At 43.0% G+C, this 26,420-nt stretch overlaps 1 protein-coding gene across 11 annotated transcripts in view; it reads right to left on the bottom strand.

The window, feature by feature from the left end:
• The window catches only part of LOC309400672 (uncharacterized protein), a gene marked incomplete at its 3' end in the record, with an annotated part of 60,887 nt that extends 43,821 nt beyond the window's left edge, over positions 1-17,066 (bottom strand). For 5 of the 11 annotated variants that reach the window (XR_014176690.1, XM_081969262.1, XM_081969261.1 and 2 more), the window contains exons 1-10: positions 16,612-16,772; positions 14,823-15,170; positions 13,726-13,830; positions 13,397-13,564; positions 12,960-13,037; positions 12,745-12,807; positions 10,049-10,099; positions 9,877-9,963; positions 9,594-9,783; positions 4,342-9,122 (exon numbers count right to left, since the gene is read on the bottom strand). Coding sequence is in view for 10 of the 11 variants with exons in the window: in XM_081969262.1 (XP_081825388.1) it covers positions 4,342-9,122; positions 9,594-9,783; positions 9,877-9,963; positions 10,049-10,099; positions 12,745-12,807; positions 12,960-13,037; positions 13,397-13,564; positions 13,726-13,830; positions 14,823-15,061 (5,762 nt within the window). Of the gene's footprint in view, positions 1-4,341; positions 9,123-9,593; positions 9,784-9,876; positions 9,964-10,048; positions 10,100-12,744; positions 12,808-12,959; positions 13,038-13,396; positions 13,565-13,725; positions 13,831-14,822; positions 15,171-16,611; positions 16,773-16,796 lie in introns of those variants that run through there. The other 6 variants (XM_081969263.1, XM_081969264.1, XM_081969257.1 and 3 more) reach the window with 5 other exon arrangements.
• Between the last annotated feature and the right edge of the window lie 9,354 nt (positions 17,067-26,420).

The raw sequence follows: 26,420 nt of genomic DNA, 5'->3' as shown, positions 1-26,420 counted from the left end.
CTAGGGAAACAGCTGACCTGAGTCTTTTCATTTTTTTTCTTAGCAGCATATTCAGCCCATTATCTGTCAAAAATAGTTGTAACAGTGATCCTTATGCCTCACAAAATGACAACCTTGGTTTGAATAAGCAGTCCGAAAATGCCACAAAGAAAACTGATATTGTTACTTCTTACCACACTAACCCTCCATATTTTTTCTTTTTTTCCATATATATATATATATATATATATATATATATATATATATATATATATATATATATATATATATATATATATATATATATATACATACATACATACATACATACATACATACATACATACATACATACATACATATACACACACACATATATACTTCAAACCAAGCCTCTCATTGCAGCCACCTTCCATATATGTTCCTGAGGATTATGAGAAGTATAGAGACATTACTGGAAATAAAGTAAAATCAAAACTAATAATATTTTGCAACACACTATTTTCTTTTAATTAAAAGAATCTACCGTGCTGGGAACTCAGTAGCTTAGGTTTTCCACTGACAAAAGTTTACTGCTACTTCATGCAGACTCATTTCCTATCTGTAATTAAACTATGTTTTAATTACAGGTTCTATCAAGCTATCTCTTACTATCACATTATTTCTCTATGCACATTTCCTTGCTCTGCTATTCCAAGTCTTAAAAAAAACCAAAACACCCCAACCCTACTCCTCCATACTAGTATCTTGAAAGAATTATAAAAGTTACATAAGCCAAGGCTGCATTTAAATTGTTACATATTTTGCAGGAAAGATTATCAACCATTTTTGCAGGCATACAGGTGAAACTCAAAAAATTAGAATATTGTGTAAAAGTTCATTTATTTCAATAATGCAATTTAAAAGGTGAAACTAATATGAGATAGACTCATTACATGCAAAGCAAGATAGTTCAAGCCATGATTTGTCATAATTGTGATGATTATGGCTTACAGCTCATGAAAACCCCAAATCCACAATCTCAGAAAATTAGAATATTGTGAAAAGGTGCAATATTCTAGGCTCAAAGTGCCCCACTCTAATCAGCTAATTAAGCCATAACACCTGCAAAGGGTTCCTGAGCCTTTAAATGGTCTCTCAGTCTGGCTCAGTAGGAATCACAATCATGGGAAAGACTGCTGACCTGACAGTTGTGCAGAAAACCATCATTGACACCCTCCATAAGGAGGGAAAGCCTCAAAAGGTAATTGCAAAAGAAGTTGGATGTTCCCAAAGTGCTGAATCAAAGCACATTAATAGAAAGTTATGTGGAAGGGAAAAGTGTGGAAGAAAAAGGTGCACAAGCAGCAGGGATGACCGCAGCCTGGAGTGGATTGTCAGGAAAAGGCCATTCAAAAGTGTTGGGGACTTTCACAAGGAGTGGACTGAGGCTGGAGTCAGGGCATCAAGGGCCACCACACACAGACGGATCCTGGACATGGGCTTCAAATGTCGTATTCCTCTTGTCAAGCCGCTCCTGAACAACAAACGTCAGAAGCGTCTTACCTGGGCTGAAGAAAAACAGACCTGGTCTGTTGCTCAGTGGTCCAAAGTCCTCTTTTCTGATGAGAGCAACTTTTGCATCTCATTTGGAAACCAAGGACCCAGAGTATGGAGGAAGAATGGAGAGGCACACACTGCAAGATTCTTGAAGTCCAGTGTGAAGTTTCCACAGTCTGTGTTGATTTGGGGAGCCATGTCATCTGCTGGTCTTGGTCCACTGTGCTTCATTAAGTCCAGGGTCAATGCAGCCGTCTAACAAGGAGATTTTGAAGCACTTCATGCTTCCTTCTGCAGACAAGCTTTATGGGGATGCTGACTTCATTTTCCAGCAGGACGTGGCACCTGCCCACACTGCCAAAAGCACCAAACCCTGGTTCAATGACCGTGGGATTACTGTGCTTGATTGGCCAGCAAACTCGCCTGACCTGAACCCCATAGAGAATCTATGGGGCATCGCCAAGAGAAAGATGAGAGACATGAGACCGAACAATGCAGAAGAGCTGAAGGCTGCTATTGAAGCATCCTGGTCTTCCATAACACCTCAGCAGTGCCACAGGCTGATAGCTTCCATGCCATGCCGCATTGAGGCAGTAATTGATGCAAAAGGGGCCCAAACCAAGTACTGAGTATACATGTGCATGCTTATACTTTTCAGAGGTCCGATATTGTTCTATGTACAATCCTTGTTTTATTGATTGCATGTAATATTCTGATTTTCTGAGATTGTGGATTTGGGGTTTTCATGAGCTGTAAGCCATAATCATCACAATTATGACAAAACACGGCTTGAACTATCTTGCTTTGCATGTAATGAGTCTATCTCATATATTAGTTTCACCTTTTAAGTTGCATTACTGAAATAAATGAACTTTTGCATGATATTCTAATTTTTTGAGTTTCACCTGTATTCTGATGCAGTACAACTCTTGCACAAAACCCAATAAAGATAATACAGAGCAAAATTTGATTCCATAAGAATACAGTATGGCAGGGGTGTTAAACTCGATTTCATTGAGGAATGCATCAGGGTTGTGTTTGACCTCAGAGGGCCGGTGTGTGTGTCCGTGTCCATGGGTGGGCGTTTGACACAGGCTCAAGATGCATTTTTCCCTTCTTTCTTTCCACAGTTCTTTACTATAACCATTTTCCTATATCTGCTACCAGATATTACTGGCAAACATTAATTACTTATTCTTCATACACAACTAAACTTTTTATTTCTAAATTTATACACCATTGTTTAATAGCAAATTGTTTTTCCAGGTAGAAAAAGCTGTTTATACCATTGTATTTTATTATTCAACTAATAATAAAAATATAATAGCATAAATAACATAATACAAGATCTAACAGCTTAGGTAAATGTTGAGGATAGTAAATAGAAATGGCTGTCAATTATAGATTGTTGATTGTAGATTCAATGGACCTACAATATGTAAAGTCTGGCATTAAACTGTAGTATTAACATAGGATGTTGCTTGTTTTCTATCCAGATCAGGCACTTACTTGAGGCCACATAATTGTAATCCAGTCCAATCCAGTCCTCCAGCAGCACTCTGCCAGCTGAAAACATGCAGCGCAGGGCCTTTTTTGGCCAGCTGAAAAATGCAGCCCATTTTCAGCCGGCAGAGTGCTGCTGGAGGCCAAAAACGGGCCGTGCGGGGGCCTCTGCGTGGCCCGTTTTCAGACAGAAGAGTGCTGCAGGAAGCCAAAAACGGACCATGTGGGGCCTCCGCGTGGCCTGTTTTGGCCAGCAGAGCCACTGCGGACTGTTCCTTTGATATTTCTAGGCCACCCCGCAGCCCCAGATTTAAGCACCTCGTGGGCCGGATGCAGCCCACAGGCCTTGAATTTGACATCCCTGCAGTATGGTATCTATTAGTAGTACCCAGTAACATCAGTAAACGCGACCTCTGGTGGACAAAGGCCATCATTACAATCTTTCAAAAGCATGACCAATGATGAAGCATTCTGAAGGGTCTACAATATCAGGTCTACACACTACATACTGAACAGTCACTTAGTTGATTTTGGCAGCTATAGAAATTAAAGAAAAAACCAAACATATGAAGAGATGCATGGAAACCTGTGTTTCAACTGGCACTATTAATATGAGAACTCAGAAAAATACAGATGCTGGAAGGTATACACAGCAACCACTCTGTACATGGGCACATCCAGAACCTGCCAGTGCCTATGCAGTTGATCAGACTACTGAGCCAGGATCAAGTGGTTATTCCTCATATCAAAATAGTCATGTTGTAACAAAGATCCTTTCCTCATCTGGCTCCTGTTCTCTGGAATTATCTATCACCAGAAATTCTTTTAGAATCAAGTAAGACTTTGTTGCTCCTTGAGCTAATTTGATTTCCCTATAGAGGAAGAGAGTTTGTTTTCCCCATATTACAACCAAGCATAAAAATACAGCTTCCTGCCCTTTTTCTATTTGCTTATATAGGCGGCTAGATTAGAATTCAACTGATGCAAGAGTTAAATCAAAACTTCAGATTTTAAATCTAGCAATACTAGAAACAAAAACATTATTGGTTGTGTTATGCTTGCCTGTATCTATTTTATATTTGCACAGAATATCTGAGACAATGCTTATGGACTATGGGTCCACACAACATCTTTTATGGCAGACATGTCATTCCAGAGACTGGGATTAGAAGGGATAAAAGACAAGGACATGAATAAAATGTGTGTGTGCATATACATTCTAATTGACCAAGAAACTGGATGTTGGGTATTACAAGGCAGTGACTGCTGACAGTTTAAAAGACATGGAAAAAAGGGATTACTAAGAAGAAAAGTTCTTACTGTTTCAGTTCAATCTCGGCCTCAAGATCCTTTGTTGCCTGATAATGGGGACTGGATTCAGATGAGCTGGACTCAGAATCAGAAGTTGAAGAAGATGAGGAGGAAGACGAGGATGATGATGAACTGGTAGATGAAGCAGATGAACTTCTCTTTGCCTTCGAAGGGGCAGAGGGTGGAGGAGAGGGAAGAGTAAGTTGTAGGACTGTGGGACAACTGCTCCTGGTGTCATCCTCTATGGTGACAGAAGCCAACTGCGACTCAGCCTCAAGGGTAGGTAAGTGAAACTCAGACCTGTCTGCTACTTTTCCTTCAGATGCAATCTCCTCTTCTTTGGGGGATGGCACTAGGACAGAAATCAATGCTAGTAAGGGGCTTGAAGAAGCAGAGGAGAAAGCAGAGGAGGAAGAGGAGTGGGACGACAATTTAGCTTTTACAGGAGAGAGGGAGCCTGCATGAGAACTGCTTCTCCCTGGCGAAGGTGCACCAGCTTCTGCATCATCTTTAATTATAGCTTGGTGCATACTCTGATTCCTATCTCCTGGGCTGTTTTGGATGGCTATGGAGTCACCATTGTTCGATACTGGAGGCAAGTCATGTAGCATAGATGGATCAGGAGAGAGGTTTTGCAATTTAGGAGATTCCTCACAAGGTGGAATTAAAGCGGAAGAAATGGCAATGTTTTTGCTATGCCAAAGAGAGGAGCTTGCTGGCTTCCCTTGGAGGTCAAACTTGGGATATCTCTCTAGAACAGGAGGAGAGCGAGACTTTCTTCCTGGAGATGTGCAGGCTTCCTGGGAACCTGATCTGGAATGCTTCCTGACAGGAGATAACTGACAATCAGGGGATATTCTGGACCCAGTGCCTTTATATGATGCTGTTACACGTGATGTATCTAATCTGGGAGGTGAACGAGATGCATTCTGATTTGTTGCAGTCCTCTCTGGGGACAACTGCAACATCTGTACTAGCAATTGGTAATTACCTCTGTGTGGTAGTTTACATTTCTCCTGAGAAGAGGATCTTGAGCGGCTTCTAGCTGGAGAGGAAATTGACCGTTCCCTCTGCAACGAACCCCAAGATTTATCTCGTTGCCTGGAGAATGAATGGGAGTGACTCCTCCATGAGGGCGAGCCAGATCTTACTTGTCGCAAAGAAGTTCTGGGCCTGTCACCATAGGATGATGACTCAGACCGATGTGGATGTGTGCTGGTGCTTGATTTTTCTCCGGAGAGTGATCTAGACTGTCCACATCTTGGAGGTGTTCGAGATTCACACCTAGGACTCATTGATGATCCAGATCTCCGTCTTCTTGTAACTGGTGTTCTAGACTTTTCTCTTGCCTGTGTGCCAGACCTACGTCGTGGAGGGGTTCTAGATTTCCTTCTAGGTCTTGGAGATGATCCAACTCTGCAGTGGTGTGGGGGTGGTGTTCTGGATTTTATTTGCGACCTTGGGGATGACCCAGATCTACGTCGTCTGGGTGGTGTTCTAGACTTTATTCTGGGTCTAGATGAGCCAGACCTACATCGTCTTGGAGGAGTTCTGGACTTCAACTTAGGTCTTGGTGTTCTGGAGTTTGGCCTAGATCTAGGTGGTGACCTTGATGTTCTGCATCTTGGAGGTGATTTAGATTTTATTCTTGGTCTGAGTGGCGACACAGATCTGCTCTCAGATTTCTCTTTCCATTCTGGGGAAAAATCCGAACTGCTTTCACTAGAGTGCATTTTTGGGTTCTCTTTAGTTCCAGAATAAGAACCTGGTCCACTTCTTCGAGATGCTTCTTTAAATGCCCCTTTCTTCTCTAAAGGTGATCTGGGCACCATCACTGCAGCTTTAGAAGTTTCTCTTATTTCCGGAGGAGATCCCGGTCTATTGTGCTTTGTAACCATTGCAAATGTGCTGTTTTCTGGTTCTGAAGAAGAATATGCTTTGCCATGCGTTGGGGATGAAACTGATTTATTCTTGTTGATTGACAGTCCCGCAGAACAACTAAATCTGGGAGGTGACTGAGATTTATCATCTTCTGGAGATGTTGATGAAGTTGAAGAGGAGGAAGAGGAGGAGGACGAGGAGGAGGAAGATCCAGATCTACTTCGCCTTGATGGAATATCTGGTTTTTTAAGTACTGGTGATGGCATTTGTCTTGAGGAAGACTGCAATTTTTCTTTTCCAGAGAGAGATGAACCTGATTTAATCTTTTGGCATGGAAGTGAAGCACTTTCCATTACTGCCACGGAACTAGACTTGTCCCCTGGAGAAGATCCAGATTTTGTTTTCAGTTCTTGGAATTTATTTTGCTCTGGAGGTGTTTTAGAGTTGCCATTTAGTTCAGGAGATGATCTGGATTCATTTCTCCTGGAGGGAGATTTCTCTATCACTGCCTGAGGGGACAGTCCACATCTGACTTGCTTCAAAGGTGAAGATTTTGTCATCTCAGGAGAGTATCTTGACTTGGTCCTGGAAGGTGATCCTGGCTGTTCTTTGGTCATTGGAAGATTGCCAGATGTGCTTTGCCTTGGAGATGTCCTAGTCTTCTTTAACTCCAAGGAATCATTTTTGCATTTATCCAGAAGTGAAGATTTCTTCTTAATTTCTAATGAAGATCCAGAAGCAACTGGCCTTGGAGGAGAAAGAGATGTCTCTCTCAAAGCCAGAGGTGATCTAGACCTGCTCTGTCTTCGGTGCAATGATCTAGGTTTTTCTTTTGTTCCTACAGACCTTCCAGATCTGCTTTGCTGCAGTGGAGATACAAACTTTGATTCTGGAGAAGCTGCTTGCCTTATTGGCAATAAGTTTTCCTTTGCTGATGATTGACTGGAACTAGACCGACTTTGCCTTGGAGATGATCCCATTTCCCTTTTCAGCATTGGGGGTGATCCTATCCTTGGCTTTGTTGTCACTTCTGGAGAAGACTCAGATCTGTTTCGCCTTCTTGGTAATCTCATCTTTGGTTCTGGAGAGGACCCAGATATATTACGTCTTGAAGGAGACTTTGATTTGTTTCGCAGTGCTGGAGAGGAACCAGATCTACTTCTTTTTGAAGTGTTTTTAGCTTTTCCTTCAGCTGCTGAAAAAACATCAGACTTTCTTGTAAGCCTTGGAGATGAACCAGAACTGCTCCAACAGGACATTCTGGTTTTGTTTTTGAGGGCTGGAGATGACCTGGATTGGCTACGCCTACTAGGTGATCTTGATTTCTTGTTTGGTGTTGGAGAAGAACCAGATCTACTTTGTCTGATGCTTAATCTCAATTTCTTTTTTACTCTTGGAGAAGAACTAGAACGACTGCGCCTTGGAGGTGTTCTTGTTCTTTTCTTCCTTGACCTTGGAGAAGAACCTGAACGACTCCTTCTTGGACACAACCAAGTTTTCTTTTTAGCTTTTGGAAGTGATCTAGACCGACTGCGTCTGGGAGATGCTTTTAACCTTGATTCAGGAGAGGAACCAGAAAGACTATGTCTTAGCACTTTTCTAGATATTTCCCTCATTCTTGTAGATGAATCAGATCGACTTCTAGAAGAAATTCTAGAAACTTTGCAATCTGGAGATGACACAGATCTGGTTCGTCTGGCTGAAATCAAGGATTTCTCTCTTCCTGGAGATGAACTTGATCTTCCTCTCCTGGGAGGCGTCCTAGTTCTAGATCTGCCTCTTCTTGGTTGTGTTCTGGAGTGGGATCTTGCTCGCCTGGGTGGACTTCTTGATCCAGACCTGCCTCTTCTTGGTGTTCTTGAATGTGACCTCCCTCTTCTAGGCGGTGTTCGTGACCTGCCCCATCTTCCACTATTTCTGCTTCTAGACCATCCATGCCTTTGGGGAGTTCTAGAACGAGACCAACCACACCTCTGAGGTGTACGAGATCGACCCCATCTGGGAGGTGTACTTGAACATGATCTAACCCATCGTTGAGGTGTTCTTGAACAGGCTCGCCACGGGGGAGTTCGAGAACATCCCCTTCTCAAAGGAGTACCTGAACGAGATCGAGCATGTCTCTGAGAACGAGACCTGCCCCTCATTGGTGGGGTACGTGTGTGTGATCTACCTCTCTTAGGTGGGGTCCGGGACCAAGATCTACCTCTACGAGTACTGGATGTTTGAGAGAGAGATTTGTCCCTCCGACCGACTATTGATTTGGAGCCTTTAGCTGGAGGGGTGCTGGATGGTTCACATCGAGATGTCTTAGAAGACTGTTTTTGCCCAGAACGAGAGACTTCAGGGGATGAGCTAGATTTCTCTCTCTGGGTAGAGGCTTTCTCTCTGTCTTGCCTTTTGGGAGGGCCCTCTGGAGAACAGTTGCGAGAAACTGGAGCAGCCTTAGTTGGTGGGGAAGGAGAAAAGGAGGAGGAAGAGGAGCAACTACCACTCTCTGGAGGTGAAAGTGAGAGCTGAGGTGTAGAGTTCTCATGAGATCTCTTCAACTTGTTCTCAACAGCCTTAGAAACAGATGGGGAAGCTGTAAGCTCCTCCTTGTGGTCAAGAGAAATCTTAGCCTTGGATGGTGGAAGAGTCCCATTACGATCCTCTGACTGCTTCTTAGCACATGGAGAGGAACAAGGAGGAGACCTCTCCGCTTTAGAAGGGGGACGCCTTTCTCGAGAACGATCATTCAGCACAGGAGAATGAAGCATGGACTTTGGAACATGCTCAAGTGAGGGGGTGGATTTTCGACCCCCATGACGAGCAGACTTTCTGTCCTTGTCTCTTTCTTTCTCTTTGGCAGGAGATGAAGGACTTGGAGAATGCTGAAGGGTCTCACGTACTGGAGAATGCTTGGATATTTTCTAAACAGGAATATAAAAAACAGTAACTAGAACTATCCTTTGAAAAGGCAAAAAGGCTCAGCAGCCAGCTCCCAACTATATTACAAGTGTTTTGAAAGTGAAAAGATCACTAGGGTTCTTGTTTAACTCTAGGCATCTCATTAATTAGCTGTCATTTTACAGCAGCACTTCCTAACCTGGGTGATTTAGTGTGGACTTCAACTCCCAGAATGCTTAGCAATGGTATATTCAATGGAAAATTCTGAGGGTTGAAGTCCACATATCACAAAAAGTTGGACACAATGTTCAACAAACTATAATTAGATTTTAAGCTTGAGGAAGACACTACTTTAACATATTAAAGAACTTAGAATCCACCATTTCTCCTCTCCAATTTTAATGAACCAATCAGTATTCTGAAGTCATTTTGTACCAAGCGACTTTATTTATGTAAATGTTTCTCACTTTCCTAATGTATGTATTATTCTTTACCTCCCGCTTTTCTCTGCTGTCTCGAGGACTTGTGCTCCTGCCTCGCTGGGCAGGCTCACCAGAAGATGAACGCTCTTTCTCTCCTAAATTCTTAGAAACCGCTTCAGTGTCTGGTTTTTGTGAACTTGACAAAGGAGACTTGCTCTGCCGTCTAAGGAAGCTCCTTTTTTGAACAATGGGGCTGCCTGATCTGTAAACAAATAATTATTAGGTTAATCCACAAGACTCTGCCCAAGTTTAATAGCTAATTAGAAGACACAGAGCTTGATTCTCCAAGCTGTACCTGCTGTGGGAAGCAACTGATGAAGAAGCACCATCTGAGGAGGAAGAGTGATTCCGATGATCTTTCTGAGATGCAGACTCACTGGACCTGAGAGTTAAAAATGACAATCAGATGCCTGCAAAAAAGATCAACTTTAGTTGCACAGGACAGGTAGAGAACAGGTGGCTTTTACCTCTTCTGTTTCTTTTCCTTCGATTTGTGTTTGCTTTTGGGACTTGGAGATCTGGGGGAAAAGTTTGTTTTGAATCATTGTTGAACAGTGACATATGCAGTGACTGTTTCTCCCTCTGTTCCTTTCATATCCTTCATAGTTCATCTATTCTAGCAATACCCAAGAATAACTGTCCCTAACATACCAACTCCAAATTCACAGTCAGGAGACCAATGTATAGTTTAGATGTCGATACACAGCTTCTGAAAACAGTGTAGAGTGCATGGGATCACAAACACAGCTGCTGTCTATAAAATCTTAAAGCAGCCTTCTCTTTTCCCTAGGATCAGGATCCCATGAAAAGGCATCATTAAGGTAGAACAAAAGACTAAGATGGCCACCATCGTTTTTCCCCCATAGCAATTGAACCAGACAAACTTAAGGTGGAACAGAACTCTTGAAATAAGAACTGCATAACTGTATAATTAACTGTAACTTTGGAACTGGACATCATGGAAAACTGGGAATTTGAAGAACTATGTGGAATTTTAAAGAATATACATAAATCAGTAAAATCAAGCCTAATTAGAATTTTGAATCCAAATAAGCAGATAGCTATAGAAGAACTCAAAGAAGAAGAGGGGCCAGACATTGAAGGCATAGAAATGGAGGGAAATAAAAAGCAGACAAAAAACTCATTTGGTCCCAGCAATGGTGTAGGGAAAATTGTGAAAAGGGAAGGTGTCCCAACAAAAGGGAAAAGAAAGCTGACAAAAGTGATCTTGGAGGCTGTTAGTGGTATAAGGAAAATTGAAGCAGGTGGTTACCCCTAACACCTGAGGAAATTTGAAGGGAGTGGATGTGTTAAAATAAAGAAAAGGGAGAAGACAGGAACAGAGAAGTGGGACAAGACTTACCAGGGAAAAACCAGATAATTAGAAATTACTATATGGGAAATATAAAGTTAAGATAAGGGCTTTATCCCTAAATATGATAATAAAATGGAGTTGCTATCTGGTTGAACATGATAATGGAAAGATAACTAAATAAAAGTTTATATGGAATATGGATAAATATGAAACTGATATGGGGAGCTTGTAAAGCAGAGGTTTGTGATTTACCTTTTTAACATGGTAACTAAATTGAGTTGTGAATATAGTAAATATGACAATAGAAAGACAACTAAGCATGGGTTAAAATCTATGTAACATGGACATATATAGAACCTTTACATATATAGAACCTTTAAGATGATGAACAAAGTGAGATGTTTACTGCTTGTTACTTTATATAATACATTAAGGGAAGTGTAATGAACACTGAACAGCGAAGAATGTCATCTAGAGATAACTAACGGTAACCTAATTCAAGGTATAGAAAAATGGAAAGGGAATATGAAATATACCTACAATGGGAAACTATTGTGATTAAAAGACAGAATCACAAATTGGGGGCATGTAAGGATGTATAACTATATAAAGATAATGATGAGAATAGCTGGGAATTGTAAGCAGGTCTACAGCTCGACCAAAATTAGGTTTGGGGGGGGGGGGGGGTTAAAAGCACAATGACTATATATGTATACTTCTGTTGTATCACTTTTTTTTACTAAAAAAGAGAAAAATTAAATATGCATATTGAAAAAGAATTATAAATACCATCAACATAAAAGGGAGCTTGCTCAGAAGCTGAAATACACCAAGTAAATGGGATGAAGAGTGGAAAGTAGAGGAGAAAGGGAAGGGAAGAAAAGAGGGATAGGAGAGAGGGCAAGGGGGGGGGGAAGAGGAGGAGAAATGAGGAGTGGTAAGGGGAGGGAGGAGAGGAAGGGGAAGTTGAGAAGAGAAGGACAGAGGGAAGAAAGGAGGTAGGGAGGGGGAGGAGAGGGGGAGAAGAAAGGGATGGATAAAGTACAAATATGGTGTATGGAGAGAAGAGCCAATAATTGGTTTTTGGGAGTTGTTAGTAAGATGAATTGACCTAAACATTTAACAATACAATATGATGTTGGTTATGTAATAGTATACATGTGGTTATGTGTTATGAAAATGGAAAAATAAAAAACTTTAATTAAAAAAAGGCACCACTGCTTTAAGGTGTTGAAAACCAGTGCTATATTTGCAACTCTCACACATTCTAAGGCACCTTTGAAAATCAGAGCTGTGGAGCCCTACTAGACATCCTAGCTTAGGTGATTCAGAGAATACGAACAGAGTAGGAGTTGGCATTCTGATTTTGCAGATGTTTTTATTTATAATTTCCATCAGTTGCAGCCAGTGTGTCTAATGAACACAAATGATAGAATTTGTATCATGTCATTAAGGTTTCCTGTTCCAATATTATACTTTATTCCCAAGTTACCAGAAAACTGATGTCATGCCCAATAACTTTAGCAAAGCAAGGCTGATGTTCAAAATTGATGCTGGATTAAATGTGAATTCTGCCCATGAATCCCATCGAAGACGGTTGTAAGCAGATTTCTGGAAAAGTAAATGCAGCATACAGAGTGAGAACTACAAGCCTATTAGATAGCATGCTCCTAATTTTTATACTTTTTACCACAGAGAAAAAAAATGAAGCTTTCTTAATGCAAAAAAATATTTTTGAAGATAGCACTACAAAAGACTTAGTAAATCTTCATCATGGTCAAATTGTGATGTCCCTAAAATCCAATCCTCACTAGGCCAGTCACTTTTACCTCCCTACAACCCCCTTACCTATGTTTCTTTTTCTTTGAGCTTTTTTTTCTTTCTCTTCCAGAAGGTGATCTGCTCTCAGACCTTGAAAAACCAAAAGGGAAGATACGTGTTCTGAGAAAATTTAAAATGTAAAAGTTCCTTTTCTTACTTGTAAATCTAAATCTCCCCCCCCCCTCCTCTGAATCTAATGAGTCTGGGGGGAAAATTCAAGTATCTTGGGCTCACCCACCCACCTGCCTCTGTCTTTCTTCTTTTTCTTCTTCTTTTGTTTTGGAGATGGTGACCAGGAACTGCTGAAGTCTTTGATAAGACTGAGGAGACAAAATCCAAATAATAAACAAAATTCAAGAACTCAATCCACAACCTTCTATATAAGCAGCAGCCTATTATGAATCCTATCTTTCAATATTTTTCTTACAAAAATAAAATCTCTCACAGGTACAAGTCAATTATGCACAAATTCTAATCAAGAATGCAATCAACCATGAACCACCTCATAAATTATAGTGGTTTCATTAAGATGTAATCTTACTGCCCATGTGCAATGCTTGTTTGATATTTCCTACATTTCAGGTACTTTGAATTTGCCTTCTTTTACTGTAGTAGACATAACCAGAGCTACCTTGTCACCTCTTCTTGCTTATTTTCTTCCAGTAGGGATTCCTCATACCTGTGCTGCCGCTGCTGTTGTTTAGCCACTGCAGCTGTTGCTGCCTCCTTGGCCCTGCAGTTGGGGTCAAAAGAGCTGCCATCCACATAACTATCACTGATCCCAAAAGCAGCTCGTAGCCTCTCATTCTTTTCATTGGCCTCAGCCAGCTGATGGGTCTCTGTAATACTGGAGAAGAAAAGAAACAGTTAATAGAACAAATATAACACAATGCAAGGATCCTATCAATATGCAGATTGAAACATGGCATATTTTTGGAACAGCCTCTCTTAAGATGAAAAGTAGCTGTCATGACAAAACAACACAAAATCCACAAATGCCTTACTTACCTAGACTTCTGCTGCTGTTCCCCCTCTTTGACAACTGCCACATCTTTTTCTAGAAGCATCATCCGAAAAGTGGCTACCTTCTCCTGAATCTCCCCTTCTCCATACCTATTGTATGCATCAGAATAGAATTTAGTGGACTATAGAGACATTCCATTTAAAAGCTTAATCACTCAAATGAGGTAAGAAAACATTTCTAAAATGCATGGATTATAAAAGATCCAAGAACCCACCCTCTAGAAAATACATAACTTAGTATAGAATATTAAAACCAAAATGTAAACCAAGAGTTTTAGTTCAAATTCTGCTTTTACTATGAATCTTTTAGCACATCTTCACAAATCACTTAGTCTCTTAAGCCTTCTGGCCATTAATCTCTGAAAAATGTGGCCAATAGCGTACCTTACTAGACCAGGGGTGTCAAACTCACGACTTCACCTGATGTATTGGGACTTTTTTCCCCTTTGCTAAACCAGGTGTGGGAGTGGCCAGCATGTCATGCATCCGGCCCATGGGCCAGGAGCTTGACAGCCCTTTACTAGACTATTCCATGTATTATTGCATATTACCATGAATCTCTATAGAATATTAAGATGCTTTATAATATTAGGCAGTATTAGTACAAAACACATTATTTTCAACCATTTTCATTTCCAGTATATCCCAAATATGACTATCTAATTTTAAAAGACTTATAACTAAAGTTCTACTTAAGTATGTAAAAAAATATTCTTAAATTTTGATAAGCAAAGAAATGTTTTCTGAACAAATTCCATTGGTCAAAATGAAAACTGAGCATAGAAAAAACATACAGCTAATATCACACAACACTGTATTCCTTTACCCAATAGATATATTTAAAATATTTGTTCTACTAATAATTCCAAACAAATGAGACCTCCTTTTATAAAACGGAGTGCTAAAAACTGGAAAGGAAAAAATTTGGATGCAAAGCATACTGACCATATCATTCCCAAATCTGTATATTCTAATAGCAGTGTTGGTTTATTTGCCCCTACCAGTTGACCATTATTATTCTCACTGCTCTTCTCATCATGTCTTGAAAATGTCTTAGCCTTGACCTTCCTGTAACAACTCACCCTTGCTCTTCCATGAGCTCAGCCAGTTCTAAGCATTTCAACTCAACCTTCCTTTTGCGCTCGTGATCCAGGATGTCCTGGTTGGGTTTTTTAACCAAAGATGACTCCAGTTTCCTCAGCTCCTCTTCTGACTTGTAGTCAGCCCGATCCTTCTTGTGACGCACTGCTGAGAGGTTTCGTTGCACATAACCGTTGGTGCCACTGCCCCGAGGAGTGGAGAGTCCTATCCCATTGTACATGGCTCGCACAGACTAGCACCTCTGGTGCCTTTGATACTTAAAGACAGTATGAGAAGAGGCAGAAGAAAACTTTTTTTCACATCACCATATGGGTAATATCCTCCACCACCTGCAATCAAGAAAGACTGCAGTCTTTTTTCTATCAACTGACTACTTTTCCTTTTTGTTAAAAGTTCCTTATTCTCACATCCATTCCCTGTTCCAGACAACTACACATTTTATCTCTCTCTCTCTTATTTTTCCTGAAAAATGCCTATTTCTTTTCTACTCATTTATACCTCACCACCAGATCCCATATTTTAATTTTCTCAACAGTGGAGCAGAATTTAATGGTATATGCTTTCTAGAGGAACCCTTTTATTAAATAATTTCATAACCCTACACCACTGCAACCACTTCCCAACTATTCATTCTTCTCCCCAACCAAAAGCTGTAGTCAATTATCCAAAATTATTCGGCCTACAAGTTTTGCCTCAATTCTCAAGATTCCAACACTTGCATTCAGATTTGTTTTATCTTAACACAGTATATATCCTGTGCTCCAAGGACAAATCTATTAAACCCCCCTTTCTGGGTTTTATTATACAGGTATCTGGTTTCTTTCCAATGGTTTCTGTTCAACATCTCCCCCCCCCCCCCCAAAAAAGGAGGCAATCCTATATATATTAACATGAAAACTTACTGGGACTTACTTCTGAGTAAGAACTGGCCTGCACAATTCATCCTCTAATCTTTTTACAAGCATATCATCGAACCCTTTTTAAAGAAAGCTGAACATCCATATAAAGCTACCCACCTACCTATTTACTAGTAATAATGATTTATACTGTATTATCCTCCTCCTTCCTTTACAGGCCCCTACCTTTTCAAGAACTAAGTACGTTCATGCCTTCTACTCCTCAAATGATCTGAAGTCCAGCTCAGCACACAAACATAAACTGATAACTACATATACATTTCCATATCGTTTTCTCTAGCAACATTATAGCTGAAATAGCTTGCTCGGTGTCTTTTAAAAAAAAAGAAAAATCCTTAGACTAATCTAACAGTCTGAGAATTGCATAGTGGTCCCCCATCTATACATATTAATCACGCCCAAAACTGCTTTGCTTTCTTTTTAATCAACCAAAGTGATTGGTAGGTGCTGCCATCTGCTGTGACGTTTACTTACCTTCCCTCCAAAAAGTCCCCAACCTACCGAACTGCAAGGCCTAGTCAGCTCCCTATTCGACCTTCCTCCCTTAGAAAACATCCCAGCCCATTAGGCCTCCTCCCTCAAGGCCTGCTGAGGCCCGCGATTCACCTTTACTCCTGCTTAGAGGTCCTCCCTGCCTTCCCAACACACGAAGGGCAAGCTTTGCTTGCCTCTTACCTCAGCACCTGTAAAGGCCACCCCACCTACACACACACACAGCCCGCGGCACCGTCTAGCCCTCCTCTCCACACACCTTCCCAGGCCTGCCGCACCACCCCAGGCTCCAAGCTGCTGCTTCCCCGCGTCCCTCTCCTCGCACAGCGCCGCATCCCACACCCCCTCCTCTGGCTTTTACCTGCGCCACTCGCTCCCTCACCCGACGCAGCAGCCGCAGCGCAGGCGGAGGGTGAGGGGAAGTGGGGGGCAAGAGGTAGCCTGGAACCTCCCCCCGTCCCCTCCAATTCGCTCTCGCCTGGAACCCTCTCCGCCCGTTGGCTTATGGGAAACGGAGTTCGTAAAGGGTTGGTAAGTCCTCCCTACCCACAAAGGACGAGAGTCAAAACTACTCGTCCCGAGCTGCCTCGCAGGCAGCACGAAGGTCGGCCGCCATTTCCTAAAGCGCTCTGTTGGAAGCGAGGTTGCCTCGGGACCGAATTTTCTCGGTTTCTCCTTTCACTTCCCTTCCAGCCTTTCTCTCTGTCCTTTAGTCGCTATCATCACACAGACAGACACAGAGTACACTTCAGGAAATACAGCGCCAATCCTGGGGTTTGGAAGAGGGAAAAGGGAATGTAAATATCCGTTCCTCCCGTCAGCCATCGCGCTGTTCTAAATTAGAGGTGAAGGGGAGAGTAAATCTCGCGAGAATTTTAGGGCGGAGGACATGTACATCGTGTCTACGTTCCTGAAACACTATTCCTGTGAGCATGGGTTTTTGAAGAATGCTGGGAATTGTAGTTAAGATATGACTTTCCTGTCAAAGCTGTCGCCCCAGTATCTTATATAAGGGGACTACACATTCCAGTTGGAATTGGGAACTCCCTCAGTAAATAAAAAGGAAGTCAATTGTTTTCCTAGAGCAGTGATGGCGAACCTTTTTTGGCTCGCGTGCCACAAGTGGGGGGAGCGCAGGGGGGTCGAGTGCAGGCGTGCTGCACCCATAATGCAACGTGCGACCCCCCAGTGCGCATGCGTGCACAACGCGCAACCTCCCCATTTTTACATTTTTTTTGCCCTCCCCAGGCTCCAGGGGCTTTATAGGAGCCTGGGGAGGGCGAAAAGAGCCTCCCCCGACCCCCCGGAGGCCCTCCGGAGGCTTCAGGGACTGTCCGGAGGCTTCCCTGAAGCCTTCGGAGCGCTTAAAACCACCCTCCGAGCAAACCGGAAGTGACTTCCGGGTTGCTCGGAGGGTCGTTTTAAGCGCTCTGAAGGCATCAGGGAAGCCTCGGACGGTCCCTGAAGCCTTCGGAGCGCTTAAAACCACCCTCCGAGCAAACCGGAAGTGACTTCCAGGTTGCTCGGAGGGTCGTTTTAAGCGTTCCGAAGGCTTCAGGGACAGTCCCTGAAGCCTCCGGGGGGGCGGGGGAGGCTCTTTTCGCCCTCCCCAGGCTCCTATAAAGCCTCTGGAGCCTGGGGAAGGCGAAAAATAGCTTTTAAAAAGGTGAAGTCAGCTGACCAGCGCGCACATGCACACTGGCCAGCTGAAAGGGCAGCGCCTCGCGTGCCCTGACAAATGGCTCCGCGTGCCACTTGTGGCACGCGTGCCATAGGTTCGTCATCACGGTCCTAGAGAGATTTCTCCGTAAAGTGGTGTGGAAAACTTTAAAATCTTCCGTACTGCCGCAGAGGGCGGATTACATGTTGCTTATGTTTTCCCGTCACGCACGGACCTTCCATTTTCTTTTAAAAATGCTGTTTTCTGTTTGACGATGTGATACATTGACTTCAATGAAAGTGGTGAAGGGGAATAGTAATGTAAGGTTTGAGAATACGTTGATACCCATAGAAGTTTGAGAAAACATCCAAGCAGTGGTGGGTTTCAAAAATTTTTGGAACCTCTTCTGTAGGTATGGCTTGCTTTGTGGGAGTGGCTTGCTGCCCATGTGACTGGGTGGGAGTGGCTTGCCACCCATGTGACCAGGTGGGAGAGGCCAAGACGATGTCACTGAATTCTTTGCCCCAATGGATAAGCTACAATAAGATTAAAATAAGTACACAAAACAATAAAAGAGCTATTTACAGAAGGAAGATGACTTCCTGTATCATCTTTCAGCAAAGCCCATTTTTCTACAATCTGTTTTGCTTTCCTTTTTTTTTCATTCCGGCCAGGACAGGCATCTGCCTTTTCGTCCCAGGCCCCCAACAGTTCCCCTAGGGGGGTTTCCGTGGCCACCTGCGAGCTACCGCTTCCCATGATCCCGTTCAGATGTGGGCTCACTTCGTCCTAGCTGGGTTTGCCACTTCGTATTCCCCGCTTCAATTTCGTGTCCTTAGAGGACTTTCGCGCCCTTTTGAAGGGACTTTTGTTTGCCCTTCGGAGGGTCTATGTGTGCCCTTCGGAGGGACTTTTTTCTGTGTGCCCTTCGGAGGGACTTTTCGCGTTCCTCATCGCGGGAATCTTCTCTCTATTCGCGCCCTTTCACCCAGGGACTTTTCTTACAGTTTCAAGTCTTGGGGAGAGACCCGGAGGACCAGCCGCACAGTTACCCAGGAGGGGTTCTGTTGGAGCGGGTATGCGTACCTCCTTTTTTTCCTTTCTCTACCTTTCTTATGGGCTTTGGCTTTTTTCTCTCACAGGACAAAAACAGCAGCAACAACCAAAAAAATAAAAAAAATCATTCACTTTTCCATCCATTTTCACACACACTAGTCACACACAGGCAGGCATACACACATTTCCCATGCTTTAAAATTAAATTTTAGAGAATTAAAATTTAGAGGTACTCACCTTCTTTCCAGGTAGCCTTTGAGCTCAAACTCAAAAACCCTTTAAAGCCTAGATCCAAATGGCTAAGGCCAAGATAAAGTCCACCCACAGACTCAATGGGGTCTGTGCCGGCATGGGAGGCTTACCTGGGCCATATCCACTGGTTAGGCTAGCTTGGAGTCCCATCTGGGGGGTGCCAATTGTTGGAAGAAATGTCCTTCTGGGTTCGGCTCCAAGTGGGGAAAAAGACACTGGAGACATGGAGGCTGCTTGGAAAGATGGTTTTAATGGTGGACAAGACCACATGGCTTGAGTCCTGAACAGAAAAGGTGATCACATGCTTCTATGTTGGTGGAGAAGAAGAGGAGAGAAGGGAGTGAAGAAGGGCATGCAGGCCTTTTTATAATCTGTTCTGCCCCACCTATCTGTTTCCTGTTCCTGTGTAAGAAATGTATTCTGATTGGTTGTCAGACTCCCATGGGCCCGGGCAAGGGCAACACTCTAGGCTGAGTTTTGAATCCAGGTTTGGTTGAGTTCTCAGATGCCATGTGATCAGTTGAGTAAAGGCTTATATTATCATGCCTTCATTCCCATCCCCCTGGAGCTGAAGGGGAGAACTCTTTATTATGTAAAGTGGACTAGCTTGGCCTTCTTAATGGCCCATTGACAAAGTGGGGATGGGCCGGAAACTGCAGGAATTTACTTTGAGTTTAAAATGTGTTTCTCCCTTTTTCACATCCAGGAAAATATAATATTCTGCCTTTTCAATATTTCCTAGGATATTTCATTTTTCTGGGAGAGGGCTGGGTGATAACTTCCAACAATTGCTTGCACTTACTATATTAAGGATGAACCCAGCACACCCAGCAATAAAGACAACTACTTACAGAGGTAAGATTACTGCCTTGCCGGTCTTCTGCACACCACCACCTTACCACCTTGCTCCAATAACCTGCACAAAGAAGAGACACAGAAAGGAGGAATTTAATTGCTTGCACTTACTATATTAAGGGTGAACCCAGCACACCCAGCAATAAAGACAGCTACTTACAGAGGGAAGATTACTGCCTTGCCGGTGTTCTGCACACCACCACCTCACCACCTTGCTCCAATAACCTGCACAAAGAAGAGACACAAAGGAGGACTTTAATCGCATGCACTTACATAAGAATAACACAATGAAAGAGATACACTCAAGTACTTACTTGTGTTATTGGTTTTCTGGTTGTTAATATTTCCATATTGTTCTTAGGCTTCCAGACTCCTCAGTTGCAGCTTTCTTGGTCTTTATTCATGGATCATTGTGGAAAACCGGGGCTCAATCTTCCCGGTTGGGCCAGAGGCCTTCTCCGGGGGCCGATTTCATGAGATGGAGAGTGAAGGCACCACGCAGGATTCCTCGGGATGAAGCCGCGCCCAGAGTTGCCTCTGGGGACCTCTTTTATTGGTAAACAAGGAAGGGCGGAGTAAAGGGTACATACATAGGTTTAACACTACCATATTTGGTCACACTTCCTGTAATAGGTTTACTACCATATTTGGTCATGCTTCCTGTACTAGGTTTAACACTACCATATTTGGTCATGCTTCCTGTAATAGGTTTACTACCATATTTGGTCATGCTTCCTGTACTAGGTTTAACACTACCATATTTACTGTACCTGTACTAGTTTAGTACCTGTACTAGGTTTAACACTACCAAGACCCACCTATTCCAAGCAGCTGGCCTGGCTCAACTTTGATCTAACCATATCGCTCCTGACGGGTTTTTACTGGGTATTTTAATTATATTTAATTATCTAGGGGTTTTTAAATACTGTATTTTAATTGTTTTATTTATCAGCCGACCTCCTCCTTGTGTATGTCTCGGTATATGTCTCTGTTATATGTTTGTTTTGTCCACATATTTATTTCATATGTTTCATTGTACGCCGCCCCGAGTCCTTCGGGAGAGGGTGCGGCTAAGAAATAAATATTTATTATTATTATTATTATTTGGTCATGTTTACATTGGCTGCTCATCCTGGCATTGTGGTGATGAGATCCTTTTGTCTCCTTTGTTTTTCCTCCTAACATGGTTCAGCCTCCTTCCAGAGGCCTACACGTAGTGGAAAATTACCAGAGATAGTTCTTCTGAGCACATGTTTTAAGGCAAGAGCTGTTTTGTTGGTAATGATTTCTACCACTGCTTGGAGTCTTATGATGCGATTAAGCATATAAATGGGTGTGCGATAGCCCCAAGTGCCATCTTGGGCCCATGTAGCAGGGTCATAATAATTGATAATGCGCTCGGGGGGCCAATCATTATCTTTCCAGTGACATCAATACCAAGACCAAATCCATAATAATGGGTTGAAGGGAAGTGCGTGGTAGGGGCTGATAAACAAACAATGTTACAGTGGCCAGTGGAACATGTGGTGGCAGCCGGGCCTAAGGTAAAGTTAAAACCCTCAGGGCCAGATTGGATGGTTCCAATCAGGCCTGTGTACCAATAGTTATAAGCCTTTTGAAAACTAACGTGCCCAGTGAATTGCACCTTGCGAAGAGTAAAAAGATATTTTTGTACAGTTAAGTATGATTGCTCCCATGAAAAGGAGCCACAGGTGAACCCCACAGCCACATCACCCTGCCCCTTAATTATGGCTGTGCAAGCGTCAAAACAAACAGAAACTGAGCCCTTTGGGTTATTTGAGGTGCGATTCCGGGAGGTATTGTGAGCAACATACCCTGATCGTTGTTGGGCAAGCGAAAAGAGAGTTGAGGGTATTTGAAATTTGGCATTCGGATGCCAACTACCCCCTTTATACCCGTATATGTGAATAGAAGCATAAACAGGGCCCAGGGCGTGCGGGTGATAACACTGAGTTCCTGACGAAGTGGTGCAGCGGGCATACACAGTGTTGTTTCGGGTACAAGAGTCTAGGTCTTTTGTACAGTCTGGCTTCAGTGTGTGATAGATTAATGTCTGACGAGTGCGAGTGCCTGATTTTGTGGTCTGGATGCATTCCGCACAATCCTGAGAAAGGGTGGTTGCTTGCTTTCGTCTTGGCAGGTGAGAAACTTTAAGAAAAGCGTCAAGTGAAGAAATGACTTGGTGAGTGGGAAGGCAGGTACAAAGGAGCCGGCACCGGTAAACACCAGAGTCTGAGAGTTGGGCGTGATGAAAGGTCAGCATAGATGATGTAGGGTTGACACGAGAGGTAATTGTAATGGTAGAAGAGCTGGACAGCTGATGTTCCTCCTCGCCTTTCCGGGCCCACGTTAAAATCATTGGTCCAGGGCCACTCATGGTAAGGATGCAGGTGAAAGATGTGGTCCCATTAACTGGAGCGGTGGCAATCAATTAACTGGAGCGGTGGCATCAGCATCAGTGGAAGTAGTGGCTGGTTGATCGCGGCGGCCGTCACATGTTGATTGTGTTCTGCAGTCCAGATTGCCATCAGGGCGAGGATCATAAGCAATTAATCCCCAATAAAAGATAGTCTTATAGTTCGAACCAATGAAGTGTTGAATTACTGCAGGCAAGATTCAAGCAGGATCCAAACATGTAGAAAGTAAACGTTTCATGTACAATCAGTGTGTGTGATGTTAGTTGCACCCATAGATTTTTACTTCAGTCACTGTTCAAATGAGTTTTTGGGTGAGATGACAGAACAAGTAAACATAAACAAATGATGACTAGGGAATTGGCAAAAATGGCAGCGCATTAGTTCCACGTGTCGTTGTTTCAGCACTGCTTTGGTGGTTTTTGGTTTTTCACATCACTGGACAGCTGTTTTGGCAAGATCGTATTAGCCCCTGTGCTGTCTGTAAAGTCATCTTGGTCATCTCTGGAACTGGATTTGGGAACTGGTACGACAATATTTTTGGCTGGACAAGCATCACATGCTAGAATCCACAAAGATCTGTAGAAGCAAGCACAGCATGTCCTCGTCCCCCTTGCGGGGGAGGCAAACAAACTTTTTAAATCTATTATGTTACCTATGCCAAATTAGCCAAATTGGGGTACACCAAATTGTTAGGTACCCCAAATCCCTCCTTTTTTATTTGTTTGAGAAGACAGTCCTTAAAGGACCAATTAACACGTTCCACAATGGCTTAACCTGTGGAATTGTAAGGGGAAAAAACCCCCAAAATTAAAACAATGTTCCAATTAGTACAAGATTACAAAAAGGCCAATGAAAAATAGGCCAGGCCATTATCAGTCTTTAAAATGAAAAGTTTGCCCAAGTCAGTAAAAGCTGAAAAAAGGTGAGAAAAAAACATGATTAGCTGTTTCTTCTCATTAAAATGTGGCCAAAAAAAATAGATAAATGAATTTACTTCTAAGGAGCCAAAAAGGAAACATACGTGACATCCATTTGCCATAATAATTAGAGGCCAAATCATGGGAATTAATTTCCGTGTCCCCAGAGGAGGATGCCCCAAAACACTGGGGGCAAGATGAAACAATTTGCTTGACCTGGTTGAGTGGCATATGGCAAAATTGTGCCAGTCCCCAGGCATTTTGATGAAAAAATTATCAAAAAATAAATAAATCTGAAGAAAAAACGTAGTTAAAAAAATACCTAGAAGATTAAAAATAAGTTGACACACATAATGAAAGTCAGAAATGTAGTTTAAAAGCTTGTTGAAAAAGGATGTGAAAAGTTAAAGTAGCAACAGACAATTTTTAGTGTTGCAAGAACAACAGTATTGCAAGGTAGGAAAAGAAAAGTCATTAAACATGCAAGCCAAAGATCTTTAAGCAAATGATATGAAATACAGACCACATAGTCAGTTAAAGTACACTGAAGAAAGAAGTTATTCTGAAAACAAAGTTAAAAATCAGATTTTGGAATAGGAAAAATAATATTAATTAAATCAGTCCAATTTCTACAACAAACCCAAGGTTATTAATTCAACCACTGCCTAAAAAAATGGCAAAACATTTTAAAACAGAGTCTGTTGTCTTAAAAAACATCAAAATAATTAGCTGACAAGTTACGCAAACCACAAATGGAATGCTCAAAATCTCATTAATCTTTTCAACTGTGGCAAGGGCACGGAAAAAAAAAATCAAATAAAAAACTTTAAGTAAACCGGCAGACGCAGACGGACGAACCCAAACAAAGGTTCCCCAATAGCTGCCATAAATTAATTAGCAAAATACCTCCGTGTTCATTTAAACAAAAAAATTTGGAGCAAAAAAGATTGTAACATTTCATGCAGTGATTTTTACTGGAACAATCTGCAATTCATACAATACAATACAATAGCAGACTTGGAAGGGACCCTGGAGGTCCTCTAATCCAACCCCTGCCTAGGCAAGAAACCCTATACCGTTTCAGACAAATAACTATTCAACATCATCCCGGAGAGGGGGAGGTGGGAGAAGAGATAAGACGCAGACACACAGAAAATGGACTTTTCTTGCAAAGCAAGAAAAAAGGATAGAAAAAAAGCAATCCTTTAAACTAATTACTTCATGATCTTGTGGAATCAATTTAGGTGGAGAGACAGAAAACATATGTTTATTCCCCTCCTCTTTTGCTAATTGTTCCTCTAACCATGGAGGAGAAGAAAAATTAACCTCTCCATGAGACCAATTGAAGATAATTTTGGAGAAAGAATTTTTAATTCCTTCTTTTTTAATTGGGGAAGAGTTTTACCCCCTTGAAAAGCTATTTTTATAGAAATTCGGTTAATTCCCTTAGTTCATGCAAATGTTCAACTTGCGGCTGAGAGAATTTTCTTCCCATACTCACGGAGTAACCACGTCGTGTTTCAGACAGGTCGAATGCGCAGGCCTCTTCCAGGCGGGTAAGCGTGGGCAGTCCGAGACGTATTCCGCGGAATCACGTCGGGGTCACCAGTTGTGGAAAACCAGGGCTCAATCTTCCCGGTTGGGCCAGAGGCCTTCTCCGGGGGCCGATTTCATGAGATGGAGAGTAATAATAATAATAATAATAAATTTATTTCTTAGCCGCACCCTCTCCCGAAGGACTCGGGGCGGCGTACAATAAAACACATAAAAAACAATATGGACAATACACACACAGAATAAACGAACACGCGTACATGGAGGAGGTATGAAGATAAGAAAAGACAGTTAAAACATAGTTTAAAATCCCCTAATAAAAGTCTAAAAGTCACAAAAAATAAAAAACCCGTCAGGAGCAGTGTGAACGAACTATGGTTGAGCCAGGCCAGCTACTTGAAATAGGTGCGTCTTGAGCTTTATCCGGAAGGCGCGGAGGTCAGAGGTAGTCCTAATATCCGGGGGAAGGTCATTCCACAGGGCTGGGCCCGCAACAGAGAAGGCTCTACTCCTAGACGCCGCCCCCCGACATTGTCTGGTGGACGGCACCTGGAGGAGTCCCTCTCTGTGCGAGCGAATTGGTCGCAGGAATGTATGGGGCAGGATACGATCCCGCAAATAGCTAGGTCCTGAGCCATGGAGCGCTTTAAAGATCGTTATCAAGACCTTGAAACGCACCCGGTAGACCACAGGGAGCCAGTGCAGCTCGCGCAGGAAAGGTGTCACATGGGAGTACCTTGTACTCCCCATAATTACCCGTGCGGCCGCGTTCTGGACCAACTGTAGTCTACGAGTGCATTTCAAGGGAAGCCCCATGTAGAGAGCGTTACAGTAGTCCAGGCGAGACGTCACCAGCGCATGAGTGACTGTGCGCAAGGCATCCCGGTCCAATAGGGGGCGCAATTGGCGCACCAGGCAAACCTGGTGGAACGCCCCCCTTGCCACGGCTGTCACATGGTCATCCATGGACAGCCGAGCATCAAGGAGGACGCCCAAATTGCGCGCCCGCTCCACCGGGGCAAGTTGAACGCCCCCGATGGCCAGAGATGGAATTAACTGGTTGAACCGGGGGGCCGGAACCCACAGCCACTCTGTCTTGGAGGGGTTGAGCTTGAGTCGGTTGTCATCCATCCAGACCCGTACGGCTTCCACACACCGGGACATCATTTCGACGGCCTCGTTGGGGTGGTTCGGGGTGGAAATGTACAGCTGAGTATCATCAGCGTACAGATGGTATCCCACCCCGAAACCACGGATGATCTCACCCAGCGGCTTCATATATGTGTTGAACAGGAGTGGCGAGAGGACCGACCCCTGTGGCACCCCACAGGTAAGGGGGCACAGAGTCGACCTCTGCTCCCCTGTCAACACACGTTGCGTCCGGCCGGAAAGGTAGGAGCCAAACCACCGTAAAACGGTGCCCCCGACCCCCAACCCC

The sequence above is a fragment of the Natrix helvetica genome, assembly GCF_964273705.1.
Source record: "Natrix helvetica genome assembly, chromosome: W".
Lineage (NCBI taxonomy): Eukaryota > Metazoa > Chordata > Lepidosauria > Squamata > Natricidae > Natrix > Natrix helvetica.
This window is presented reverse-complemented; position numbering and strand designations above follow the sequence as displayed.